This window comes from Podarcis liolepis, assembly GCF_965112155.1.
Source record: "Podarcis liolepis genome assembly, chromosome: 6".
Lineage (NCBI taxonomy): Eukaryota > Metazoa > Chordata > Lepidosauria > Squamata > Lacertidae > Podarcis > Podarcis liolepis.
This window is the reverse complement of record NC_139559.1, coordinates 51,037,938-51,062,999: the sequence shown is the minus strand read 5'-3', so window position 1 is coordinate 51,062,999 and position 25,062 is coordinate 51,037,938. Positions and strand designations below refer to the sequence as shown.

At 42.1% G+C, this 25,062-nt stretch overlaps 1 protein-coding gene across 6 annotated transcripts in view; it reads left to right on the top strand.

Moving 5' to 3' along the window:
- Positions 1 to 25,062, top strand: part of ERI3 (ERI1 exoribonuclease family member 3) — a 204,508-nt gene that overhangs the window by 19,417 nt on the left and 160,029 nt on the right. For all 6 annotated transcript variants that reach the window (XM_083509724.1, XM_083509723.1, XM_083509722.1 and 3 more), the window contains one exon: positions 11,433 to 11,701. In XM_083509724.1, the coding sequence (XP_083365850.1) occupies positions 11,433 to 11,701 (269 nt within the window). The remainder of the gene's footprint in view (positions 1 to 11,432; positions 11,702 to 25,062) is intronic.

Sequence of the window (25,062 nt, the reverse complement as noted above, 5' to 3'; positions counted from 1 at the left end):
TCTATGGGGAGAGCATTCCACCAGCAAGGCAGCTACTGCAGGAAAGGCCCGTTCTCGTGTTGTCACCCTCCGGACCTCTTATGGAGGAGGTATACAGAGAAGGACCTCAGATGATGATTTCAGTGTCTGGGTAGGTTCATATGGATAGAGGCAGTCCTTGAGGTATTGCTGTCCTGTGCTGACTGACAGGTATGCTGATTGTCGGGCAGTTCAGAAGTGCTGTGCAAAGTGCTTCGCAAGCCCTGTGCTTGGGAAGCACTGAGCACAGCCTGTGGCAGTGGAGGAAGATAAAGATCTGGTCTGCTGGGCCGAAAAAGTTCTGCACCCTGCAGCTAAGGATAGCACCTGTGGATTTCACTCTGTGTTCAAAATTCACCATATGCATTTTGCACCTGGCTATTGGCCACTTGAAACCAAGTGAAGATGCCCAGGGACTAGGATGGTGCCAGACATCTCCACCATCTGGAGGTGCATGCCTGGGGGGGGGATCCTTGGATCTTGACTGCTTTCAAACACAACACATCCTGTAGAATTGTATCTCTTATATTTCATCTGCACAATTTGAATTTCAGGAACCAAAATGAATTTCAGGAACCAAAAAGTCATATTGAAAAATAGAACTTTTGAACCGCCTGGCCCGAAAATGGCAATAGACATTCCATTTTGGTGACTTTACCCTGGTTTAAGGAGCCATTTGGCACCTAGCTTATATATCTGAGTTTCTAACACTGATTTCACTGAATCTTCATTAGATACAGTAAGATAGCTTGATCGCTAGAGCATGAGACTTAACTGGGCTTGACTCGTGGGTTGAGAAAGGTTCCCTACTCCTCCACTAACCTATGTTTAGTGTGACATCCATGAGCCTAGACTTCTGGGTTCCTGCTCTCTCTCCTTCTTTTAATTAACCATCCAAACACAACAAATGGAGGTTAATCTTAATTCTGGCTAGTTTCAAGTAAACCAGCTTCAGGAAATTTGGTTTGAAGTTAGCTTCTCTGAAACTAGCCATAGTTAAGAATGACCACAATTTGTTGGGTACAAATGTCATGATAAGCTATGGTTATTCAAAAATAGAAGTGAAAGCTTTTGAAGTTCTCCTCAGAACGTCCTGTACTTGTGGGAAGGAGGCAATGTGCAAAACTGAGAGGAGGCTAGGCTTGTTCATGTCTCACTAAACCAGTTTAACTGCATTCAGTCATCATACTAATGAGTACATTTTTCAAATACACTCAAGATGTGTTTAAGTATAAACTGGACTGTAGGCTTTATGGGTTAAGAATACTATTGGCATCTGCCTGTCCTGAAAAACAGTGGAGTGCACCTTTGGGGTGAAGTCAAACCTCTGGGTTAGCAGCACCGAAGTGACCTCTCTGGGGCACAAGCCTGGGCAGTGTGTATGGAGGTCCTGGGCTGCCCAGACAACAGAACCCCCCTCTTGGCCTCACTGATGTGGACCAAAGGAAAGCAGAGCAATACATTTGACACCAGCTTGGCTGAAGGAGTTGCCGGAAGAAGGCATACAAGGTGCCATCCAACCCTCTTAGGGACTCCACTTTGGATTTGTGTAGGGTTCACTCCTCAGTCTTTTCTTCTGCAAGGCAGAGGTGGATTAGGGTCAGAGTTTTCTTTCTCCTAGATGGGCTACCTTCCTAGGTTGATGAGCCCCATCTGCCCCTCACTTCCCTCTACAGCACATGCAGAAACCACCTTCTTGACTGTTGGACCCACTATTGGTCTCGTCTGCTCAATCTGCCAGAGACTGTCTTTGCATGCAGGGGAAGACCCTAACTCATTGAGAGTTTGAGACCCATCCACTACCCTCATCTTGTTTAGCCGGCCAGTCAAAGCCCTTTCCTGGAGTGTGGCTGCTGTCACATGCTGACAGTTTCTAGGAGCCACAGGTGAGTGCAGGGTGGGGACCAAAGATGGAGAAACTACCCCAGAAGGAGCACAACATGCCCCCCACCAGAGGTATTACCCCTCCTCTAACACCATACACCCTAGCATATAAATGAAGATGATTTAATCCTTTCTGACAGGCTGAGTATCTTAATTTTCACCATACGTTTGTTATCCTAACAGAGGCACACTTATTCCTGCCACCAGGAGAAAGCAGGAGAGGACGTTATGGCACCATGGTCATAGGTCCATTTGTTCCATAACCCTCTGTTCTTTTCCTTCTTTCTCTGATTTAAAAAAATAAAAATATTCTGAACACTTTGAGTTCTGAAAGCACCACAACATTCTGATTTTAATGTTTTAATATATACATATTTTCTTGGTGGTGGTGGTGATGATGAAGCCCCTTTTATAGGTGGGGCTAATATGATGTACATATTAGCAATTTGATAGAGGTTTAAAGAAGTTGAATTGTGGTGGAGGGAAGCTGCGGGTGGGGGGGGAGTAATATGCAATAGGTATGTTTTCAATGTTTTTGAACTTTTTTTCCTTTTGTCTTGGTGTTCTGTTTTTGCTGTATTATTTAAATAAAATTTAAAAAAAGAAAAAAAAAGCAATTTGAATGGAGATTAGTGGAAGTGGACTTGGGCTTCATTTATTGCTTTCCTACAGTGACAATGTTTCCAGTGTAGAAATGTAGGTACATGTCCCGCTGAAAGTGCTAGGTGAAGTGAAAGGCCTACCCCCTGAGAAGCCTGCTATGGCCTTACATCCCTTCAAAGTGAATGCTGGTTTTTCCATTGCATACATGGACCTTTTCTGGCATAGGATCCTTCCAGCTCTTGGCATACCAGTGCATGCTTTTGCAACTGGTCGGTTTGCATGTGCACCACAAACTGCCCTCAGGCTGAGACCCAGAATCTTTTAATGGGTGGATCATCTCATGTACAAAGCAACAGTTTAGAGGTTGTACACACTACAGTGCAAATATGATCTTGTATTATGGGGATGGAATGAAGGTGCTGCTTTTGGATTGGCATATATTTTGAAGACTACTGCAACGCGCTCTACGTGGGGCTACCTTTGAAGGTGACCCGGAAACTGCAATTAATCCAGAATGCGGCAGCTAGACTGGTGACTGGGAGTGGCCGCCGGGACCACATAACACCGGTTCTGAGAGATCTGCATTGGCTCCCAGCACGTTTCCGAGCACAATTCAAAGTGTTGGTGCTGACCTTTAAAGCCCTAAACGGCCTCGGTCCTGTATACCTGAAGGAGCGTCTCCACCCCCATCGTTCAGCCCGGACACTGAGATCCAGCGCCGAGGGCCTTCTGGCGGTTCCTTCATTGCGAGAAGTAAGGTTACAGGGAACCAGGCAGAGGGCCTTCTTGGTAGTGGCGCCTGCCCTGTGGAACGCCCTCCCAGCAGATGTCAAAGCAATAAACAACTATTTTACTTTTAAAATAGAACTGAAGGCAGCCCTCTTTAGGGAAGTTTTTAAAGTCTGATGCTGTACTGTTTTTAATATTCAGTTGGAAGCCGCCCAGAGTGGCTGGGGAAACCCAGCCAGATGGGTGGGGTATAAATAATAAATTATTATTATTATTATATAAGATGCAATATGCTGCCTCTTTGGACTTAATGGTGACAGGACCATAAAGAATAAAAGGGCAGTAACCCATAATATAACCTTAGTAAATTATACAAAAGAACAACAACTTTGCAGCACTTGGCTACAGAATGGTGCCAACAAACGCCAATGATTGACTGTTGTATGAATTTATCTGGGTTGGTGTGTTCTTTTGTTGAAAACCAGCTATTGGAATTATCTGTCTCATTTATGCCCATGCATGGGTTTGATTTGTTTTAATTACACTTGCCTGTAAAATTTAAATATTAGTATTATGCACAAAGATCCCATAAAACGAAGATTCATAGGCTAACATGTCTCACTGCAAAAATTAGTTGTATGCCTGAGTATCATTCATTTCTTGTTTGTTCTTTGTAACTGCAAGGCAGGCATTAAGCATTTCTGGTGGGGCAGGTAAGGTCTCTCTTCCCTGCCATTGTCTGCCATTGTTTCCCCCTCTTCTTTTCTCTTGGGGATGGATGTGCATGTGTGTACACACACACACACACACACACACACACACACACTACCTATTTCTATTACTTTTTCCTCTGATATATCCAAGCTGTGTAGCAGCCTTGGTGCCAGGGCTTCCCAGTAGCCCCTTGGCAAACAGTGTAGTGCAGCTGGGAACATAATGCAGCATAAGTGGTGCCTTCCTGGGTCACACCATCTAGCTTAGTATCAGAGCTCAATTGAGCCAGAGTTTACCAGGGCTTAGTCCTGCAACCTGGTTTCTGTGCCAGAGCTTGGCCCTGGAATATGTGAAATGGGATATTAATACATTTGAATTGCTACCTCCTGCCAAAGAAGGGAAATCTCCCAGCCCCTGCAAGCTCCAATTTCAATACAATATTGCTTCTGTTCTACAGGGATATCAAAATACAAAATATAATTAAGCTTTAAGTGAATCTTCATGAATCTTCTAGGTAGTTATTTTGGTCAGGTAACTTTCTAGAACAATTGGAAGTGCCAAGTTAATTTCCCCTACAGTGTGTGGAGGCTATCATGGGCCTGAGCACTGACCGTTTTTTACGCACACACACACTCAAGAACCTGTGTCTTCTATAGCTAAGATATTGTATCCCCTTAATATTTCTAGCAGTCTATTTTTTATTAGTTATTATCACATCATTATTAATTAATAAAGCATCCAACTGGAATGGCTCATCACACCCCAGTATTGCCATGTTCAAATGTAAAATACTTCTGAAATACTTTTAAATTACCTTTAATATTTTATTGGATTGATATATTTGTGTTCTAAAAAGCTTGTATCATTTATTTTGAGGGGAGTGGGTGGGTAAATTTCTATTACTTACATAGTACCTCAACCTCAGGCACATCTACATTATCAGCACCTTTCAACATCTGAATCAGATATAATTTTCATTTTTCTTTTCTGTGAAATTTTCAGTTCCTGAAATGTATAAAAATGCTTAAAATATGTACATGCCATTAGTTCCTTTTGCATGTTCCCTCAGTGCACAGAGTCAATGTGGGGCGTTTAACTGTACATGTTGGCTCCACATGCAGACTTTGTGCATAGGGCCAAAGATCCGAGAAGGGGCACCATCATCTGTACAACTGTATGTGTGAACATGCTCAATACAATTGGAAACCCTCCATGTGGAGTGCCTACGTCTATACAGGGTAGGCACCCCTTCTTGTGCACTTACCTTTATGAGTTGAGGGTGGGGATAGGGAAAATGGGGTGCATTGGAGGCGAGACTGGCAGTTGCAAAACTCCTCTCCACATGTTTAGTCTACTTGTGGAGGCAACATCTGAAAGGAGCTGTTGATTAGGAACATATGGTAGTTTTCTTTCCGATCACTGGAAAAAATGATAGGATTATTTGTATGATATACTGGTGACCAAGTGCACAGATAAACTTGCCCTGGGTGCCAGAATGTCTTGAGCAAACTAACCCCCCCTCTTTTTTTAAAGCACTCTAGTATTTCATAAGAAAAAGTTACCAATGGCAGGAGATGAAATCATGGACAAGTTTCTATAATCCATAATGGTCTATAAATGTCTTATCTTGCACTCCTCCAGGTGGATATTTCCCGAGTTATTGGGTGTTTGAATGTTGTACATTTTCCCATGTCACACACACTGACTCTGTTAAAGTAGTAGATAGGTAGCCGTGTTGGTCTGCCATAGTCAAAATAAAAAAATTCCTTCCAGTAGCACCTTAAAGACCAACTAAGTTAGTTCTTGGTATGAGCTTTCGTGTGCATGCACACTTCTTCAGATACCTGAAGAAGTGTGCATGCACACGAAAGCTCATACCAAGAACTAACTTAGTTGGTCTTTAAGGTGCTACTGGAAGGAATTTTTTTTATTCTGTTAAAGTACTTCATGATGCCTAGCCATATTTTATAGCAACACGGAGTAGTAATAGTTGGAGAATATGTATGAAATATTGACATGACTGGCCAGTTGGGATGGTTTGCTCAGTCAAAGGTTATAATCTGACCCTTGACATGCAGGAAAAACATCATTCTCTCTGTGTGTTTATCTAGATGACGTTTCATTTTATTTCTTAATGATCTTTTGAAAACTCAGAAGTTCAGCTTTCATTTATTTACTAAAGAAATTATAGATATTGAACCTGTGACAGGTTGAAAACATGAAATGATGCTTGATGAAGTTGTGGGAACTACATGAGTGAGTTTCAACTGGATTTTCTGTGGTCGGAGTATAGGAGTTCATTTTCCTTCCCCGTGACTCATAATGGGGAGATAGGGAGGGAGAGAGAGCGAGAGATCTAGTTCACATGTCATGCTAAGCCAAATCATGGCTAAGCTCTAATGTGTCCGCTTCTGGAGAGGAGATCTCAGCTGCATTGCTTCTCCCCAGTTCCTCTGCTGTGCTAAACCATGGCTTCTCTTGTTGTGTTATCCAAATCTTGGCTTGCGGTTTAGCTCTCCTGGACAAATGACAAGCTATAAATCAGTGTTTCTCAACCTTTTCCTGACCATGACCCTCTTCCAACCTTGTTTCCTTCCTGTGGTCCCCCATCCTGCTGGTAGAAAGCTAACCATTTAAATGTTTTGTTTATAGTTTTTATAATTAATACAAAATACAATTACATAAAAATTATACTATTAAGTATTTATTGATCGATGTGTCCCTTGTGCTTGATGACCAGAAACAAGCTTTTTTATATCCTGTTCTATTGCTGTGAGGGATAACCGAAGATCACCTCTGTCCATTATGTTACAACAATTCCGAGTTAGGCTGCGTAAATAATTTGCACAACTGAAATCTCATTCTACCAAATACTTCACTTCTCGTGTTTTCTTATTTCTTTTCTGTTTTATTTTCTCAGTCACTTCTCTGTTTTCTTCACTTCCCTCTGTGGCCCCCTAGTCTTGTGCCGTGGCCTCCCCTTTATGTGATTTTCACCTGTGGCTGGAGCACACTTTAAGGGAGTGGGGAACATTTGCAAAGAGCGCCTGTTTTAAGGTAGACCCTGCAATCCCATCTGAGCATGTGCTCTTTGAAGCACTGCTCCAGTGGTCTTTAAAGGGAAAGGGAGGAGACTGCTTCAAAGAGTGCTGCAGAACATCACCTGTTTATTCATTGCTGTGCAATGGAGCAGTCTCTGTCAGTGCTGGTGACCGACTCTGGCAGTGACTGCTGTGTTGCACAGTGATGAAGACAAAATTGGGTCTACCTGCTTTTGCTGATTCTTTGGAAAGCTTGCTCCATGCTGATCCTTTTTGGAGGTTGAAGGGATCAGGGCAGAGCATGCTTTTTAAGGAAGTCCCGCCCACCAGCTGATGCCACCAGCAATATCAGCTGATGGGTGGGTTGGTGTTGCTTTGAGGGAAATAGCCTCATGGGCCAAATTGTACCAGGCAGGCCCAAACCAAGTCAGAGTTTATACAGGTTGCAGAACACACATGTTTTAAAAAAGAATATGACACACAGATTTTGTTAATGTTTCTTATCCTCCCAGCTTGAACTTGGGATCCTACACACACACACACACACACACCTCTTAGTACCACACCAACTGTTCAGAATCAGAATGGTATCTGGGGACTGATGCCACTTCGTGAGTCTGAGGAGATGCGCATGAACACTGAAATTTAGTTTAAAATGGCATATGAGCTGGCTTCTAGGGAAAAAAAACTTCTTCAAAGTTTGGGGCTGTTATAGAGACAGTTACTGCTGGGGTGTTATTGCCGCTTCCCTTCTCTAAAGTAGCTTGTTGAAGTCTGAATGTCAGTATTGCCATTTGTGTGCTCTTTCTCATGGGCATTTCTTAATTTTGTCCAACTCCTCCCCTCTGAATCTGTGCAATGAGTCCTGGCACTTGCTTTAAAAGCAGTACTTTAGAACTTGTGAAGTTAAATGGTGATGAAGGAGAATTCTTCTCAGCCCATGTAGAATGAATTCCCTTAACCCATAAGGAACCACAGTCCTCCCACCCCATGGTATATCTTAAATCTGGAAGCTGGACAGGGCTTCCATATTAGAAGATGGATATCCAGACAGATATGAACCCTGATACTTCTCTTTCAAGAAAATAAGCACTGGATATGTGTGATTATTATGGACTTCTGCCCTTTACTTTTCTTCCATGACTGAAATTCTTCTCCCTTGAGGATGGCAAGCTCTGGTGCAGGCTTCATATCTAAGAATATGAAGCAAAGCAGTTGTTTGTGGAAGCCTTACACATGAATAGGTTTGGGAGACATACTATCATCATCTCAATTCAATAAGAAAAGTATCAGTTAAACTTGTTTCATGTTACTGGCTGGGAAAGGGGCAATTTGCCTTAGCCCCTGTATGAATCGCAGAGCTAGATTCTAAAATAGGGTTAATTGCTCATGCTCATGAAAATTTATTTATGTGTAAGAGGTGTATATATATGAAATAAGCATGTGTGGCTGGGTGCTGGGTACAGCTGCATGCATTTCTTGGATATATTTTAATATTTGATACAATGGCTCTTGCTGGTCTGTATACTTCCCTGTACAGTTGACGAGGGCCTGGGTTTTGCCACAGTAAAATATTAGCGAAGCTGTTTTACTCCAGAGCATTACATCTGCCTGATAGCCCTACAGCTACACAGCTTGGCAGCTTTGAAGATTTAAAAGGCGTCTCTCTCAAATACATGTTACTCTATGATGGGTTGGAAGTGACTGTTACTAACTTCTATTTGGCTGTAATGTATTTATTAATGACAATAAAAGGCGCTAGATGGAAAGATGGTAGTTATGGCAAGGAACCTCTAGGATAAATATAATGTTAGGCTACAAGGGCAGCTGCTTATTATTTTTGTAGCTTGGCTTTCCAGTTTCCGAGGCTTGGTCCATTGCTTTATGGAAGCAACATCTTTCACTTCTGCCATTTCCCCTCTTCTCTCTCCCCCTCCCCCGGTGCTAATGCACCACAGTGTGAACCAGCCTATTCTGTAAAAATCTCCACTTGCAAAGTGGCCCAGTCTTTAACCTTTCTGTGTGCATGTGAGTGCATCTCTCTAACCAAAAATCCTTTTGTGTGAAGGTTATAAAATGTGTATTTACCTGACCTGCTCATCTTCAATTATCTTCTAATCTGGCCCTTCACTGGTCTCCCAGGTAAATACAGCTTTAGTTCTTCTTTAAGGCATATTATTTACCTCATTAAGTGTGTATTTTGGCACGTGCATTATTTACCTGATAGACTAACGGGTACAGAGGAGCAGTTGGTGTCTGTTGTATAAATAACCCCTAATGTTCGCAAGGGACTCTGCCTCCTGCCTTTGTGTTTTTGGTGGAAAGTCTTTTCTGTTCCACCTAATGGTCATTAAAGGGTCTTTCCTGTTCCTGCTTGCAGCAGGAAGATGTGAATAATGTACATACCAATGGAGGGCAGGCCTAAAGCTTTGCAGTTTTCCACCGCAAGTAGCCTCCATCAGCAGGAGGGAAGAACTAGCACTAACCTGCCAGGGCCTTTGGGGATGAACTTTATGGCACAGTAAGACCTACTGAAAAGCTATGGATTTAGGTAGTGTGTGTGGTGCTGGTATTGCTCAGTCAGCATTGTTGGGTCTAGTAAGGGTGACTCAGCCAACTTAAGATGTGTTCTTGGTCTAACATATTGAATAATTTCATACCACACCTTAAGCTAGTTTTGAGTATAGACAAATGATTCAAAGGGTCTTAAAAGTTTAGGGTTGTTCTGTTGTGCAATGGCATTGCCCTCTTCTCTGCTCTGCAGCGCCCCCCTCAATCTGCTCCAGAAGTTTGGGAACCCCCCAGAGCATAATTTGGTGGCACACAAGGAGAGGATGGGAAAGTGTCATTGCACTAGTGAAACTCTGCTCATGCATCATTGGATTCAACTCTGTTTCTCAGGTTCCAGTTTGAGCTTTCAACGTGGGAAGCCGAGAGTGCTTCTAATCCTTGCCCAGTATTCCAGGGTACAATATTATAGGAAACCTCTGCAAGGTAGTAACTTTATCTTGGAGATCCATTTAGGAAAGGTGCTGAAGATCAAGCATCTTGAAAAGGATTTTTTTGGGGGGGGGGTGGGGGTGGGTAGGAGGGTTCAGTGCCAAGGTCTTAGGTATGTGTATGCAGGTCTCTTGTGGTCCGAATGAGTTAACAGGTGAAGCTTACAGTTGGTTGTCTTTAGACATCTGTAGTCTAAGCTACTGCTATAGAAGCTGCACAAATATGGTACAAGTAAGTAGCACTGAAGGTAGTCACTGATCAGTATGATTTAAAAGTTTATTAATCATATGTATACATAGTTTTCAGTGATACCAAATAGCAGCAATTTTTTTAACAACAACAACCTTGTTCCTCCAAGGAGTTCATTGTATGTACATAGTATTCCCTGCATTGTATCCACTGAGATAGGTTAGGCTGAGAGGTTGTGACTTCTTCAAGGTCACCCTGTGAGCTTCATACTCTAGAAGGGAGCTGAACATGTGTTTTCCTAGTTTATGTGCAACTCTACTCATTCTATTCCGGGGTCAGCAAACTTTTTCCACAGGGGGCTGGCTCACTGTCTCTCAGACCTTGTGAGCGGCTGGACTATACATTTTGGGGGAGGGAATCCCCCCCCAACACTCCCCTCCCTTCTCCACAGCACCGGATGAGCCCCAGTGGCTGCTTACCTGTGCCTTGCGAGTGGTAGGGGCTGGCGGTGGCGAACGGACGATGAGCGGTGCGAAAGGGCTGGCTCCAGAGAGGGGCTGCCAACCACAACTCAACAAAGCCCAGCCCCCTTCCTCCTCTAGGCAGGGCGGGGAGAAGCCAGGAGGAGGGAGGGAGGAGGCACTGCCACGGTGTGTGTGTGTGTGGGGGGGAAATGGCACAGTATTAGATCAGAATCCCCATGCCAATCCACGCTGTGGACCATTCGCGGGCCGGATCCAGAAGGCAATTGGGATGGATCCGGCCCCCGGGCCTTAGTTTGCCGTCCCATGTGCTATTCCATTTGTCATATCCATTGCTGAGTCTGAACTGGGCCAGGCATAGTAACTTTTAGTGTTGGCTGCTTATAGTTACTGTGCTCACCAGATGCTCTCTTAGCTCTATTTTCGCTTTTTGGTAGCAAGTATAAAAAAGGGTTTTTGGGGGCAGGGGTTAAGCATTTGGGAAGGGAGGTGTATAAAGGGTTTTTATTTCTCCTGCTGTTTTATTGAACGGCATTATATGATATTTTAATAATTTGATTCTTGCATTTTTATTGTTCTAGTTATTTTGTTGTTGCTGTGGATACTTTGTTTCAATGGCAAGGTGTACGTATTTTAAATAAATATTATTTTAATAAGAGTTAATTTCCATCTCTCCACCCAAATACTTTACCGCCATCATGGAAATACAAATTTTGATCTGTAAAGTGTGTATCTGGGAGTAACACCAGCTTCTTTCTCTCTCTTTCTCAAGTTCCAGATGCTGCTAGGTGTTCAATGGTAGCACTTGTCCGTACCACAGCAGCAAGGCTTCACCTCAAGTTACTCCCAAGAGCAAGGAATACTCTGCGCTCCCTTCTGCGGTTTTTCCCCCAGCGGTACGGTTCCACTACAACCGGGAAACTGGCGTCTCACGGCTTTGCTTCCATGGCAGCAATGTCATCCTTTCCCCCGCAGAGGTATCACTACTTCTTAGTGCTGGATTTTGAGGCCACATGTGACAAGCCGCAAATCCATCCACAGGTAATTGTTTGGCTTTAGTTTGGCTAGTTTTCTACAGGAGACCTTCTGTTTGGCATTGAGGGCTTTGCAATCTGTGTCTTCCAACACGTTGCATCTGAAGAGTAGTTATTTCCTAAGCATTTTTCTTTCCCTTTTTTGAGATATCTATATCTCACTAGCAGATAATGTAGACTCTGGATTAGAATATTCAGATCTTAGGCTTCCTCATAAGCTCACACTTTGGTAATCCACTCTTACACCCTCAGTTCCTCATCTTTAAAATGAGAAACTACAGAGTCATTATGAAGACAGAAACGTATTCTGCATTTAAAAGCGCTAGAGAAATTCATAATAATTTGTCATATGTTTTCCCTTTGTTCACTCCTGTAAGTTGCTGATCCACCTCTTTGTTTTTGTCTTGGCATGAGGAGCTTCATGATGCATTTTTTAATCGAGCCTTTCCTCCTAAGAAAGCATGGACTCTGGAGGAAAGCTCATCTTTTCTAAGTTGTGATAATGCATTTATTGTCCTTTACACTGCCTGTGTTCTTTTCAGTGGGAATAGCCAACTCCCCTAATTTGCAAGATAGTGAAATGGCTTTGAGTGTGAATCTATGCTGGATTTGACAGAGGAGCTGGAATTACAGCACCTCAAATGGTTGACTTTCCCTGTTTGCATTTTTCTCATTCAGTGGTAATTTTGAAGTCCAATGTTCTTTACCACTTTCAAAGGTACCTTCTGGCTGTTCTGGGCCTCTGGATCAATCTTGATTGCACAACTAGCTTCCACAATTTTGCTTAGAATTTACCATCATGGAAAATACATCTGGAAACACTGCGTAGGTTCCCATATTGCCTGTTGGGTCTGTGTTTCTATGCAACACATACTTAATATTCTGCAATAAAAAATAAAAATATATATTCAGAAAGTCAAATTTATTTGTTTGCTCGGGTTACTTGATTAAGAGTGCAATCTGATGGGGGGAGGAATGGGGAGTGAAGCGGTGGGTGGTCCACCACTCCCAAGCCCCTGCTGGCATGGACAGTCCAGGATGAGAGGTGGGGGGGGGCATAGTTACCTCTCCCCGCATTCATTGTTGTCTATTTTGGCCAGCGCCCCCCTCCCTGGAAGATCTATTTCGAGGCTTGTTTGGATGGGAGGACCATTCCTAGGGAATGCCCATTGAATGGGAAGGGGCCTGGGATCCATTGATTACAAGGCTGCCTCAATTGCACTCCTGCCCCAGAACACCCTGTTTGGGGCCCCAATGCTGACTACTGTCAGTGGGAACACTGCCAACAGTAGATAAGTCTTTTTCACTGGTGTAGTAATGGCCTCTGCAGTAGATGTGGCCCCAGCTGCTGGAGCTCTTTTAAGTCGGCAGAGGACACGCCACATCCCCACAGTCCTAACTCCCAGGTAGCAAGTTGATCTGGTGTTAGGATTGCTCAGTAAGTCTAATTAAAAATGGTGGCATTTACAGTTTGGGAAGTTATTCTGGCAGAGCGGTGGAAGGGAAAGAAACACCTGGGATACTGGGAGGCAGTATGAGTGCAGATAGACCTAGGGAGATATGTTAGTCCTTTCCTTCATGATCACCAGAAGCCCAAACAATATGTATTCCTTCTGGTTTCCCCTTCTAAATGCGAATAATCCAGCATTATTCACAGCTAAGCAGGGCAAGAAAATTAATTTTAAAAATGAAAGTGGAGATTCTCAGGATATTGCATATGACTGTTATGTATTATGCAGCTGAGATTTCTATACTGTTATGGCTATGGAGATCTCTAGTCTCCCTGCTTAATATTTTGAATTGGAAAGGGTAGCTAAATCAAAATGAGCCTCCTCGTCAGCATGGTAATGAACACTCAGGATTGTGGGTTTCAGTAGAGCCATGTCATCTGGCTGTTTTTAATTCAGGTTTGCAGTTAGAATTGTGAGCCGATATGGTTAGTATATTATTTCATTGGGCTGAAAAAGTGTGTTTCTTCCAATATGCATTAAGCATTCAAGTATTTTAAAGCTCTATTAAGCACTTTACTCCTGATTTTTGTTTTATATGTTTGTTTCTAATGGGACCATAATGCTTGAAGGGGATTGTGGTGGATCAAGGGCCCACCCCTTTTGTATTGTCCTCTTATCTAAAGTTATAGAACACTAATGTGGGTGGGGCATGCTTAGCTTAAATGGGTGTGTGGGGGGAATTGGAGGATGGGGGGTGTAGATTTCATTAAGGTCCCCTCCTTTCCATTCCCCAATAATTGGTGCCCTGGATAATATTGGAGTGATATTCGCTGTAAATCACGCTACCATTTTCACCTTCCTTTCTAGGCCCTCTTCTTACTTTGTTTCAAAGAGTGTTTTTAATCTGTGCCTCAGTTCTTAAAGAAGATGCAGTTCGGTATTAGCCATCTTGTAGATGTGCCTGCTTTTATGTTACTTTGCTGAGTGAAGAGGAACTACAGTAAGCCCAAAACTTACATTCGCATTACATTCTGGGGGTTGTGCCTGAAGCCAAAATTGTGTGTAGTTGAAACGCACTGGGTTCAGTGCTGGGTGGGATTGCCAAAATCTTTTTTCCTGGAATCTTGGCCCCTTTCTGCCCCGTATTATTTTTTTTGCCACACACGTAAAGCTGAATCTTCACAAGTTAAATGCACATAAGTCACAGGCTTACTGTAACCTGAAATAAACTGGCTAAAAACAATCTTCCAGAACTCCTGTGTGTCTGTGGGAAGGCACGGTTGATTTTTTGAGAGTAATTCTGCAGGAAAACCTTAACTTTTCTCTGACTATTTCCTGTGCACCCAGCCTTGGGTGCAAAGTCCTGTCAAAGCTGTAAATTTGCTCTAGCGTGTCCCTTTGGACTTGTGTTCATTTTGATGCAAAACCATGATGCATGTGGAGCTATTTTACAGCTGGTAGTAAAAATGGAGCATGAGTGGAATACTATTACTACAACTTTAAGGAGCTATGCCCCCCAAGTCCTTGCCTTGGAATATGTAACAATATGTGCCGTTGCAACTTGGCTATATATTTTGTGGGGAAGATAGTGCATTAAGGTTGGACGTTATTCAATTGGATCTTTTCATCAACTGTGCCCAGGGCTCACCTGCACCATGCATTCCTTTGCCCAAGGCTGTCTTGCTATGCTTTTTGTTGGAACCTGTAGAGACACTAAAGAGACTTTACTCAAAAATATCTTACTAAAAATGAGAACTTGCTCTGTGTCAAAGTTATATATCTTTACTTGTGTGCATTTAATGTGAATATAGAGAGGTGCTTTTGGAGAACAGGCTGATGTGTGGACCTATGCTTGCAGAATCCTTTGCTGAAAATTATTTAAAGAGCTTCATTTTAGAGCCCTGGACATCAGGACAGATTGAAGAACAGCAACACTTGAACTAACCAGCCATTGCCCTTGTGAACTTCAGCATAAGAGGTTTAGCTTCAGGGCATAAGTCCAGGTTTATTCTGAGAAAGCCATCGTCTTAAAAAATGGAATGGAACTTACTCCTGATGGCTTACAGAATGAGAACCAGGAGTTGTGTTTGGAACCGGCCTGTAGGATCAGGGCCATAAGTCAGAAATAAAATAGAGGGCCAGGCACGGCAAAGCTGGGATATGGAGCAAGTAGCCTAGAACCAGGGCTGTCCTGCCCATGAGGTGAAGTGAGGAGGTGCCCACATGGGCAGAGTACCTGCCTTGCCACCTCCACCACCAGCAGAGAAGCAGCAGCTGCACCGGTTTTGATTCATTCAAATAAGATAAAAACAATCATTGGGCAATTTCTGTATTATAATGACATTATAATTAAGACAACTAAAATAAAGATGCCAAAAAAAACTGAAATTAAGTTGGTCCACAAAACTGGTGCTAGTAAATGCACTTTAGGAGCCTACAGCAGCCTGGATTAAGTTCAGTTCAGAGTGGGCAGGGACTTCCTACCAGGCTTACAGCTGACTCCCTTTCTTCTCCCCTAGAGGAGGCTGGCAGCAGCAAAAGGGAAGGGCTGGGAAGAGCAATGCTGGTTAGTCCTCTTTGCCCACTTCCCAGGTATTCCAGTTGCTAGTGCTGGACCTACTTCTCCTCCATAGCTCAGTGGTAGAGCGCTTGCTTTGCATGCAGAAGGTCTTGAGTTTAATCCCTGGTATCTTCAGGTATGGCTAGGTGGACTGATGGTCTGACTTGGTATAAGGCAGCTTCTTATGACACACAAGCCCCAGTGGCTGAGCTTCATGCTCCGGCAACGGGGGGCGGAGAGCAGGTGAGGGCGAGGCTGGTGGGCGTCCTGGGGCATGGCATGCCACCTGCGGGGGCGTGACGCCCAGCATGGGTGGGGGGCAGCCACAATCACATCCCACCAGGATTGCGCTGCCGGGGGCGGTGCGCTCCCCCTCTTCCTCCACCAGTGACAAGGCCCCACCTTGCCAGATCCCTGCGGGGGAGCTTTGAAAACAGCGTTTACAGCTCCAGGTTTGTAATAATCCTTTGACACGGGCCAGTAGTGCTTACAAATTTAGTTAATAGCTTGAAATCTGCAATATAAGAAAATGCTCAGCTCCAGTAGCAGAAAAAGGCAGTGTCCAATGTATCTCATCTAGTGAGGGTGTATTTAAATTTTTTTTAAGTGCTAGTTGGTTTAATGTTTAATTAATGTAACGTTGCTACTAGTGTAATTGTTCTATGTAACAATCTTCAAACAATTTAGTTTTTAGAAAGGCAGCAAAGTGCCCCAAGAATTCCAGAGTCATGTGCTCTGGAGGTACTCAGATTTATTTCTTTATTATAGCTCTCACTAATGGTCACCGAAAATGACATTTCTTGTTACATCAGTAGCTTTGTGTAGTTGCATTGTAGTGTATACAGTCTGATGGGTGGCATTCTTGATCATAAGTCTAAGCGTGTGTGTCCCTAGATTCTTTGCCTTGTCTAAGTCTATGCCTCAGGCACATGCACTACATTCTTTGGAGTTCAGAAACCTCATACAACCATTGCGTATATGTGGTAACTACTTGAAGTTCCTGCCTGCTAGTTCTTTGCCTGTGACAAGACAATGGCGTACAGACAGTGCCATATGTGGAAAACCAGGTACCAATGTAGCATTTGTTTATGGACATGTGACTTTTGCTCTGGTGGTATTTGTATGGAGCGTCTAGCCAGGGACAGTGAGCTGGCATGTAAAGGAATTTCAAGCAGCTAATACACATCCAGTGGTTATATGAATTGACTCGGAGACATGCTTTGGTTCATACTGTTTTCCTGACATTCAAGGTCATTAATATTATTTTCTACGTTACTCTGGTTCCTCCATTTCTCTTGCACATTCCATTTTACGACTCTGTCATATTCCCACATAAGAATAGCCTTGCTAGGATAAGAGTAGCAGTTTACTGATCCTGGTATCCTATCTTAAACAGTGTTCTCCACCATCTGCCTTAAAGCAGGGATGACTAACTTTTTTTGGTCTGAAGGCCACTTTCACCCTTGACCAACACTCGATGAAGGTTGCGTGTCAGTGGTGGATGTTGTGGCCACACCACACTCTTTCATACACAATCTTGCTTGTACATACAAGCACACAGCCTCTTCTCAGTAGATCTGTGCAGATTAGTTGAGGAGGGGGGTATTAACGAGTTCTGTGTCTACTTCCCCCCTTTTTTGCTAGTGCTGACAAAATCTTCTGGTTTTGTGCGGCCAGAAGAAATTGCTTGGGGACCTGTTATCAATTGCATGAACTGGGGTTAGCCATTCCTGCTTTAGAGGAATAGTAATAGTACAAGAAGTGCCTGTGTCGCCGCCTCCGCTTCCTCCTCTTCCTCTTCTTCTTCTTCTACTACTACTACTACTACTTTTTCTTTTGTGATCTGCCAGTGCTCCAGTTGGAGAACAGCCTTCACCAAAGGTGTCCTGGCTGCCTGTGTATGGGTATCCCATCTATTTCAGGAGTAAGTCTGAAGGCTGCACTTCCTCATGGTCAGCTTTTCTGGAGTCAACATGCCAGTATTGCAAAAGTGGGTGTGGATGTGGCTCTTACGTTAGTGCACCAGGCTACATTTTAGCCACACACAAAATCAGAGGTTTATGCAGGCACGCAAGAGGCATTATCACAGTTGAAGGATACATTCCAGCCAGACAGAAGTATTTGTGGAGGGAGCATACTTGGGGAAGAGCCCTGAGAACTGGATAGAGAGGCCTGTAGGACTGCATTCAGCCCATGGACCTGAGGGTCCCAAGCTCTGCGGCATTCTGTCCATATTAAACTTGTTTCTTAATACCTGTTGAAGAGTCATTCTTGATTCCTGCCTTCTTTCTAAACATTTTTAAAAATTCACATTTTGTCTCTTTGTTTCCAGTGTTGGTTGAACTATACAGATTGGATTCTTCACTTAAGGCAACCTGTGTAGTCTTATAGGCCTTTGCATAAATTTTCTTTTTAACACTCTTCACCCCTGTTTCATTTATGAAAAATTGTATTAATTTTAAACTTGTGAACTTCAGCTCACACTAAGTAGTATGGTTTGTGATTCAACAGTGACCTCAGTGGATGGTTACTATACTGCATTTTGAGGTTCCTAAATTTTTGAATGATAATGATTTTGTGTTTAAAAGGGGGGTGGTAGGAGTAATAAATTATTACTTGCCCTTCTCCAGCAGGTCCCAGGGCAGGTTGCAACAGTTTGAACTTCAGACTTAAAAACAGTTAAAACAAATTACTGTACAATTATAAGGAATAGGATGAGTTCTAAAAGCACACACCTCAAGTATCAAAAGGCCAATGATTTACTGCAGAGTGAATGTAGCCTAGATATTATGAAGAGTGTAAGGGTAACCAAATCATAAGATATATTGTGGAATTGGACTTAAGAGGAGGAGATGCTTGGGACACAGTACTTTAAGTTAGTATGTTAAATTTAGGATTTATTAATGTTGTGAAATGGCAAAGGTTATGAATTGAAAAAGTTACAGGGGAAAGCATAGAATTCAGAACTCTCGCAGCAGAAATTAGCATATAATTGTCTTTGTCTGGTTCATTATCTCATGCCACTTTACTGTGTTGTTAAACCTTATTCAGTGAACTTTTAAGCATTTATGTAATTGGCATTTTCTTGCTTCTCCTGAACATATACATTTGCCAATTCAGTTAAATTTAAAATTCTATGTTCTGTGTGCATGTTGTTACATATATAGTATGCATATTTATTTTTTCCAGGTAGCTGCAGCAAATGTAATTTGGAATTGACTACTCTCTAGAAAGGCTTTTTGGTGTACCTGATTAACATACCGGTTTAAGTATTTCAAGACAGATGTGTTGAGCTGGAATGGCAATATATGTAAATGTGTGTTGGAATAGTTAACGACCCTTCATTAAACTAATACAGTAGTGGCTTTTCTTTCTTGTAATGAGTCTGTGTGGTCAGTTCTGTAGAATTTTTGAGGGTGTATTTGTGTGTCTCTCTGTGGGGTGGGGGCAGACGGCTGTTTAGCCATGTTGTCCATTACCCCTGGAGGCCAGTGTAGGACTGCTCAACTCAGCCAGCTCTCATTAAAATAATAATTAAAAATTCACTAGGCCAGTACTGTCCACATGCTGTCCCTTCTTCTAATTGCCTTTGAAAAAAAGATGGGGGATGGTACCCCTGCCTTCTACGATCTCCGATTCTTCTATCACATCTCTTACTCCCCCTCCCCAACTTGGAGGCATCAACTCTCATCTGTCAAAGTGTAAATCAGCAATTAAAACACAAACAGCAAAATGCCAAAGATGACCTGGAGCACAAAGCGACTGACAAACAAGTCCGGACAAATCGGCGGATAATTTATAAGCATTGCCCTAAAATCTAATTATTTGGCAATTCGAATTTGCAGCCGGCCAGGGCTATGCAATAAATTTAACCCGCCATAAATTATTTAGGAGCAGCCTGTGGTGTAAATCAAAAACACAAGTGTTTGTTTAAGAAACAAGCTCCTTGTACATAAAATGACTTTTTCTTGTCTTTTTCAAAGAATAGGAGAAAAACTGTTGAATGAAATGAGCTGCTGCTGCTGAAACTCTGACTTCCTTCCTCTCTTGGAGGTGCAAATAGGATGTCTTTTAAGTAAGGAAAGCTGCCCTTTCTCTTATCAGAAACATCTCTTACTATCAGCTGCACTGGGCTTTTTTATTGCAGGAGGAACAGACAGCTCTGATTTTCCCATGGCATCTTTCATTTTTTTTATATTTATTTATAAAAATGGCAAGGGCGGGTGCGGGGGGTAGAAATACATTATTTTCAATTGTGGTTTTTTGAACTGAATAGCGTAATCTTATCCACTGCCAATAAATTTATACTGATCTTTGAGTGCCTCTTGCCCACTGCTCAGAGAAACATTTGAGAGTCTGAATGTTTTTGTGGGTATTTTATTTCTGTAATCTAATAAGGTCCTCCAATATTGTGGACAAAGTGTTCCGTTGTGGATATCGGTGTAATTCTTTTCGTTGTGTTCCCAAGTCAAGATTTCTTCAGAAGTTGTTTAGGTAGTTAAGCTTGTAGCTTTTCCTTTCAGCAAGAAAGCTCACAGTTTCTAGAGCCTTAGGTTTTTTTCCCCTTTTCCTTGTCTTAGCGACATCATGCTAAGGAGGTTGTGCTTTTTTTTCTTTAGGAGGGTGGAGTGAAATATAGGGTGGGTTTATAGTGCTGAAATCACAGGCCCTCATGAATTTTCCTAATCCCTTGGAAAGGGAAGTTCTTTTAAGTTTTCAACAGGCCAGTTGAGATTCAGCCTCCCATCTGTTTCTTGACGACTTTTTGTGGGGTAGGCAAATTACATAAGGGGGCTGCCTGTGTGTGTGCGTGTGTGTTTTCCTCTGAGGGTGGTGGGTCAGAAACACTTCATGGGCTGCCAACTCCTTAGAACGCAAGTACTGCAGACTTTTGTGTACAAAATGATTTAAAGCAGGCATGTTTGGTAAGAATATTTATAACTTTTTTCTCTACACCGTGTGTGTGTGTGTGTGTGTGTGTGTGTGTGTGTTGAGCTGATTTTTAGTGTTTCTCTTATAGGTTAGAATTGCTATGAGAAACTGTGTTCCTACCATATAAATGCAAATATGTTTGGGGCTATGTGCAGACATTTTCAAATCAAGTAATTGTATACAGATTTCATAATAATGGATAGAGAGAATTAAAAAGATTATTATTTCATCACTAGCAATTTGAATCCTTGCCTTCCTTTTTAGTTAGATTGTGACAGTGTGCTTTGCAGACAGAAACAGGTTTTGCTCTGTTTATAGTTTAAGGGAATGGCATAATAATTCCTTGAGTAATAGTTGTAGTATCTCATGTTGTAGTGAACTTGTGCTGGCATTGTGGCAAAATCCTAAAGCAAAAATAGACAGTGCACAATTCGGGCATAAAACAGTTATTGCTTGGCTGGAAAGTGCAGTGTGATGACTAGGCTCAGTGTTTGAGGTGCTGGTGTCATGGGGTTCTTTAAGCAAATGAGTGTCATGTCCTGGATTGCTAATCTGTCAGCAGTGGGCAAAATCTGGGGCTTAATGCAGCACAAAAGACTTTGCACGGGGTGGGGAGTTCCTTTGTTAGGTCAGAGTTTGGAAGAGAGGTGGAGTGGCCAGAACACGGATAATATTCTGCTGATGGAACGTGCCTGACTTAAGTGGCATGATTCACTAAAAAAAACAACACCAAACAGGAATGCTAAGAAAGAGAGTGTTTAAGTTGGTGGAAAGGCAAACGTGGATTCAACTACCAAAATATGCCTTTTTTTGTATTTGCACTACCAATTTGGTTCCGTTAGAAACGTTCTTAACTGTCCCTGTACCTCATGGGGTGGTACTGTTGCAGCACCAACTCCCTTTGCTCAGGCTAGGTCAACCACGTGAACTTCCAGCCTCTCTCTGTTCTTCTTTTCCCATCAATTCTTTGTGAATTGGGTTGACAGTGTGAATGTATTCTCGTACTTGAAAGCTGGATAAGTTGCCAGTCTGTGTCTATGTGCTCTGAAACACAGCCTGTTGTTTGTGTGTGTGTAAGTGCTTACCATTTCATAATAGCTCCTAATGAAATTCTAGATCTGTAATAACATTTTGGCTATCTAAAGCAAACCATATGCTTGTAAAAAAAGTGGAAACAGATCGGCTTTAAGCCATAAATTCTGGGTAATGGAGCGCTTTTTCTCCCTCTTTATGTTTGATAGATATTTTTGTTTCTGCAGGAATGTCAGCTCCTAATTTCATGATGTATCATGGGTTTAGGAAAATGGAAATTAATAAAGGCGTAAGATGAATGGCAGCTTTAAAGGTCCCAACACTTGTCTTTATTAGCAGGATGGACAGCAGGCTCCCCAAATTCTGCTGTGCTTCAAATGGAAGTTTTAAATGGAAAGTAGCGCAGGGTGTCGCAGGTTACATTTCATTGTGGGGCTGGTTAACATTGTTAGTGAGCAGTGGTGCTGATTTCATAGGGCTGGTATCTGTTGTTGTAGATACCGGTGGAACAAACATTGTCAGACATTGGAAGAAAAAGTCATTGCACTCTCTCTCTCTCTCTCCCTTGCTCTCTCTGCCTCCCCCCCCCCCCCCCGATCTTTGGGATAACAGCCTTTTGGGAAGGCCCTTTCTGCTCCTTTCAAGAAAGCCAAGAAAAGGAGGTGGGAAAGTAAAGCTGTTGTATTTTCCCCGAGGGCATCTGATTTTTTCCCCTGTCAGTCTTTTGTAGTCTGATAGTTTTCATAGGCCGGCAATAATTTGGGCTATCATAAAAATTTTCAGACTTGTTCATTTTATTTCCTCCAGCTGTTTTAAACTAGCCCTCCTGAAGTTGTGCTGCTTGCCTGGGTCTGTCTCCCTTAATGCCTAAGATCATCTGTTGTCCCACGAGTTGACCTGCTAGGAGTAGTAGAAGAGAGAGATTTAGGCAGGCTTGATGCTGTTAAAAGCCCTATCACTGACTTGATGTGTGTTACATGAGGCTCGTGGGTGAGCAGGGGGCATATAGCGTGGTGGGGAAAGGGAAACTTGAAGGTGGGGTGTATACCCATGTGTTGTTTCTCTACCTGAGAAGTTTTCCTTGAGGTGAATTGCACAGGATGAGGGGAGAGCAGGACGTTCCTGGAGAAGAACATCTGCCACTGACTCCTTTCCCAGTCTTCCTTCTGCACTCCTGAGAGCTAAGCCAGGTTTTTACTTAGCATGGTATCCAAACAGAGACTTGTGGCCTGTCTCTCCAAGCCCCACAACAAACCCTGGTTACAGCTTGTGGTTGTATTGAAATAGGAGCAGTGACATGTTGCTGTTTAATACAATATATGCTATGTTAAATTATGACAACCAAGCTCATGCAAATTTGTTATCAACTGCAGACCCTGCTCATGTGCATGTTGAATCAAAAGTAAATTGAGCAAAGTTACTAACGGGCATTATCAGCACATCAGTTTTTCAGGCATACTCTGCTCTAGTTGTGGGCATATGAATGTAGCATGTCAGCCTATAGAAAGACTAGAAAGCTTACATTCTGCAGAAGTTAAGGTGCAAGCCCTTAATTTTCAATCTCTATATTTTTTGGTGCCTGAACGCCTTTTTAAACTCAAAATCTTTTGATTTCTAAAATGCCCCCCACCGCTTTTTAAAGGAAATGCAGTGAAGTGCACCTTCTGTAACAGTTATCACCCTTCATGTAATTGCTGATCACTGAACAGGAATTTAGTGTGTGTTTATAGCAAGTGGTAAAATTGTACCTATTGAATTTTGTCTTGGTCATGTACTGCTGTTGTCTTAAAAGATACATTATCTATTGGCCAGAAACAAACAAAATTTGGAAGTGGCAAAAATCACTCCAGCCAAAATTTGTAAACTGCTGTAACTAAGGCATTTTAATCTGAATTATTTGAAATTTGTACAAATGGTCTGCCCTCATCATGAAGATTCCCTATACTAAAATTCATTTCATCTGACAAATAGAATCTATTTTTCCTAGCAGTATACTTTTCTTTGCTTTATAATAGCAGAATGCTGAAAAGCAGTTACACCTTAACTTTATTCTTGAGTGTTTAATATCTTTCTGACTTTTTTCCCATACTTTTAAATTGCAAATAGAAAAATTCTCCTCACTCTCCCTATCTTTCTACAGTTCTCCTGCCTCTGATATAGAGGGTGGTGTTGTGATACCCACCTCTCCTAAATGTAGTTTGCAGGATTAGAGCCCTGTATTTCCCATGTTTTAATAAATTCTATATTGGTGCCCACCAAATAAAAGCTTGATACGAGTATTTACAGAATTTAATCATAGGTTCCTTTTTTCTTTATCTTCCTTTTTTATTTCCAAAGGAGGGATACACAGTCAAAATCTTAAAGTTGTTTGTTGTATACACGTTGCTTTGTCAGCATACTGATGTCATTGCCTGACATTTATGACCTCACAAGTCATGATGGGCAGTGGTGGTATGGTCAGGGCCCAAAAGCTTTGTTCAGCGCCTGCACAGCAGCAGTTGGCTTCTTAAGATGCAAATGTTGCCTGGCAGAGTAGCTTTTCTTTTTCTCTTTCGTCGTCTTTTCCCTCTTCCAGATGTTTTCAGGCAGTTTTTTGTTGTTGTTTTTAAACTAATTCTATTCATGTTTTAAAAATTTATGAAAGCACTAATAAAAATGTCAAAGTGGTAAAAATGTTAGCTTTTGCTGTGCTTTGATTAAATTTTGCAAACTGTTTTTGAATATTAAAAAGCAATTTTTTTATTCTCTCTTTTCTCCACAAGTGATTTGAGAGGCTCGATGCTTGGCTATCACTCAGTGGGCTCATTTGCACTCCAGAGCCCCAGCATCATGCTTCTCTATTAAATAACGCAGACAAATTATCCTTTAAAGACACCAAGCAAATTGTCACTCCTCTTACATTAAACTCGGGAGGGGGTGAAGTGTGGAGGAAAGAGACAAAGGAGTTTATCGTTTTTATTCCTTGGGTGTTTTTTTTAAATTCCATGTGTATATTTTAATAATTGCTAAATCTATCATAACTGCATTTGCTTAAACTTTTTATTAACAAGCCCATGTAAATTTTTGATTTTTCAAATAGTTGAACATGCTGTTGTTTCTCTTTCCCTCTTATCAGTATAAATTTGCCACAGAACATAATAATGTCTACAGTGTTCAGGGTTATGTACATGAGTGTGTGTGTGTATATATGGATATGGTGTGTGGGTGGAAGATAGAGTCTAACATTTGTCTTGAGTTTCTATGGAAGAGTTTCTCAAAAGCGGAAACCTAACAGGCTGTGCCTTCAGTTCTAGCTATTTGCACCTGGGACAAATGGGATGATATTGTGGTATGTGAGCTGAAGTTTATTTGTATATTTACACGCAATGTACATTTTTCTCCCTTTCCTCTATT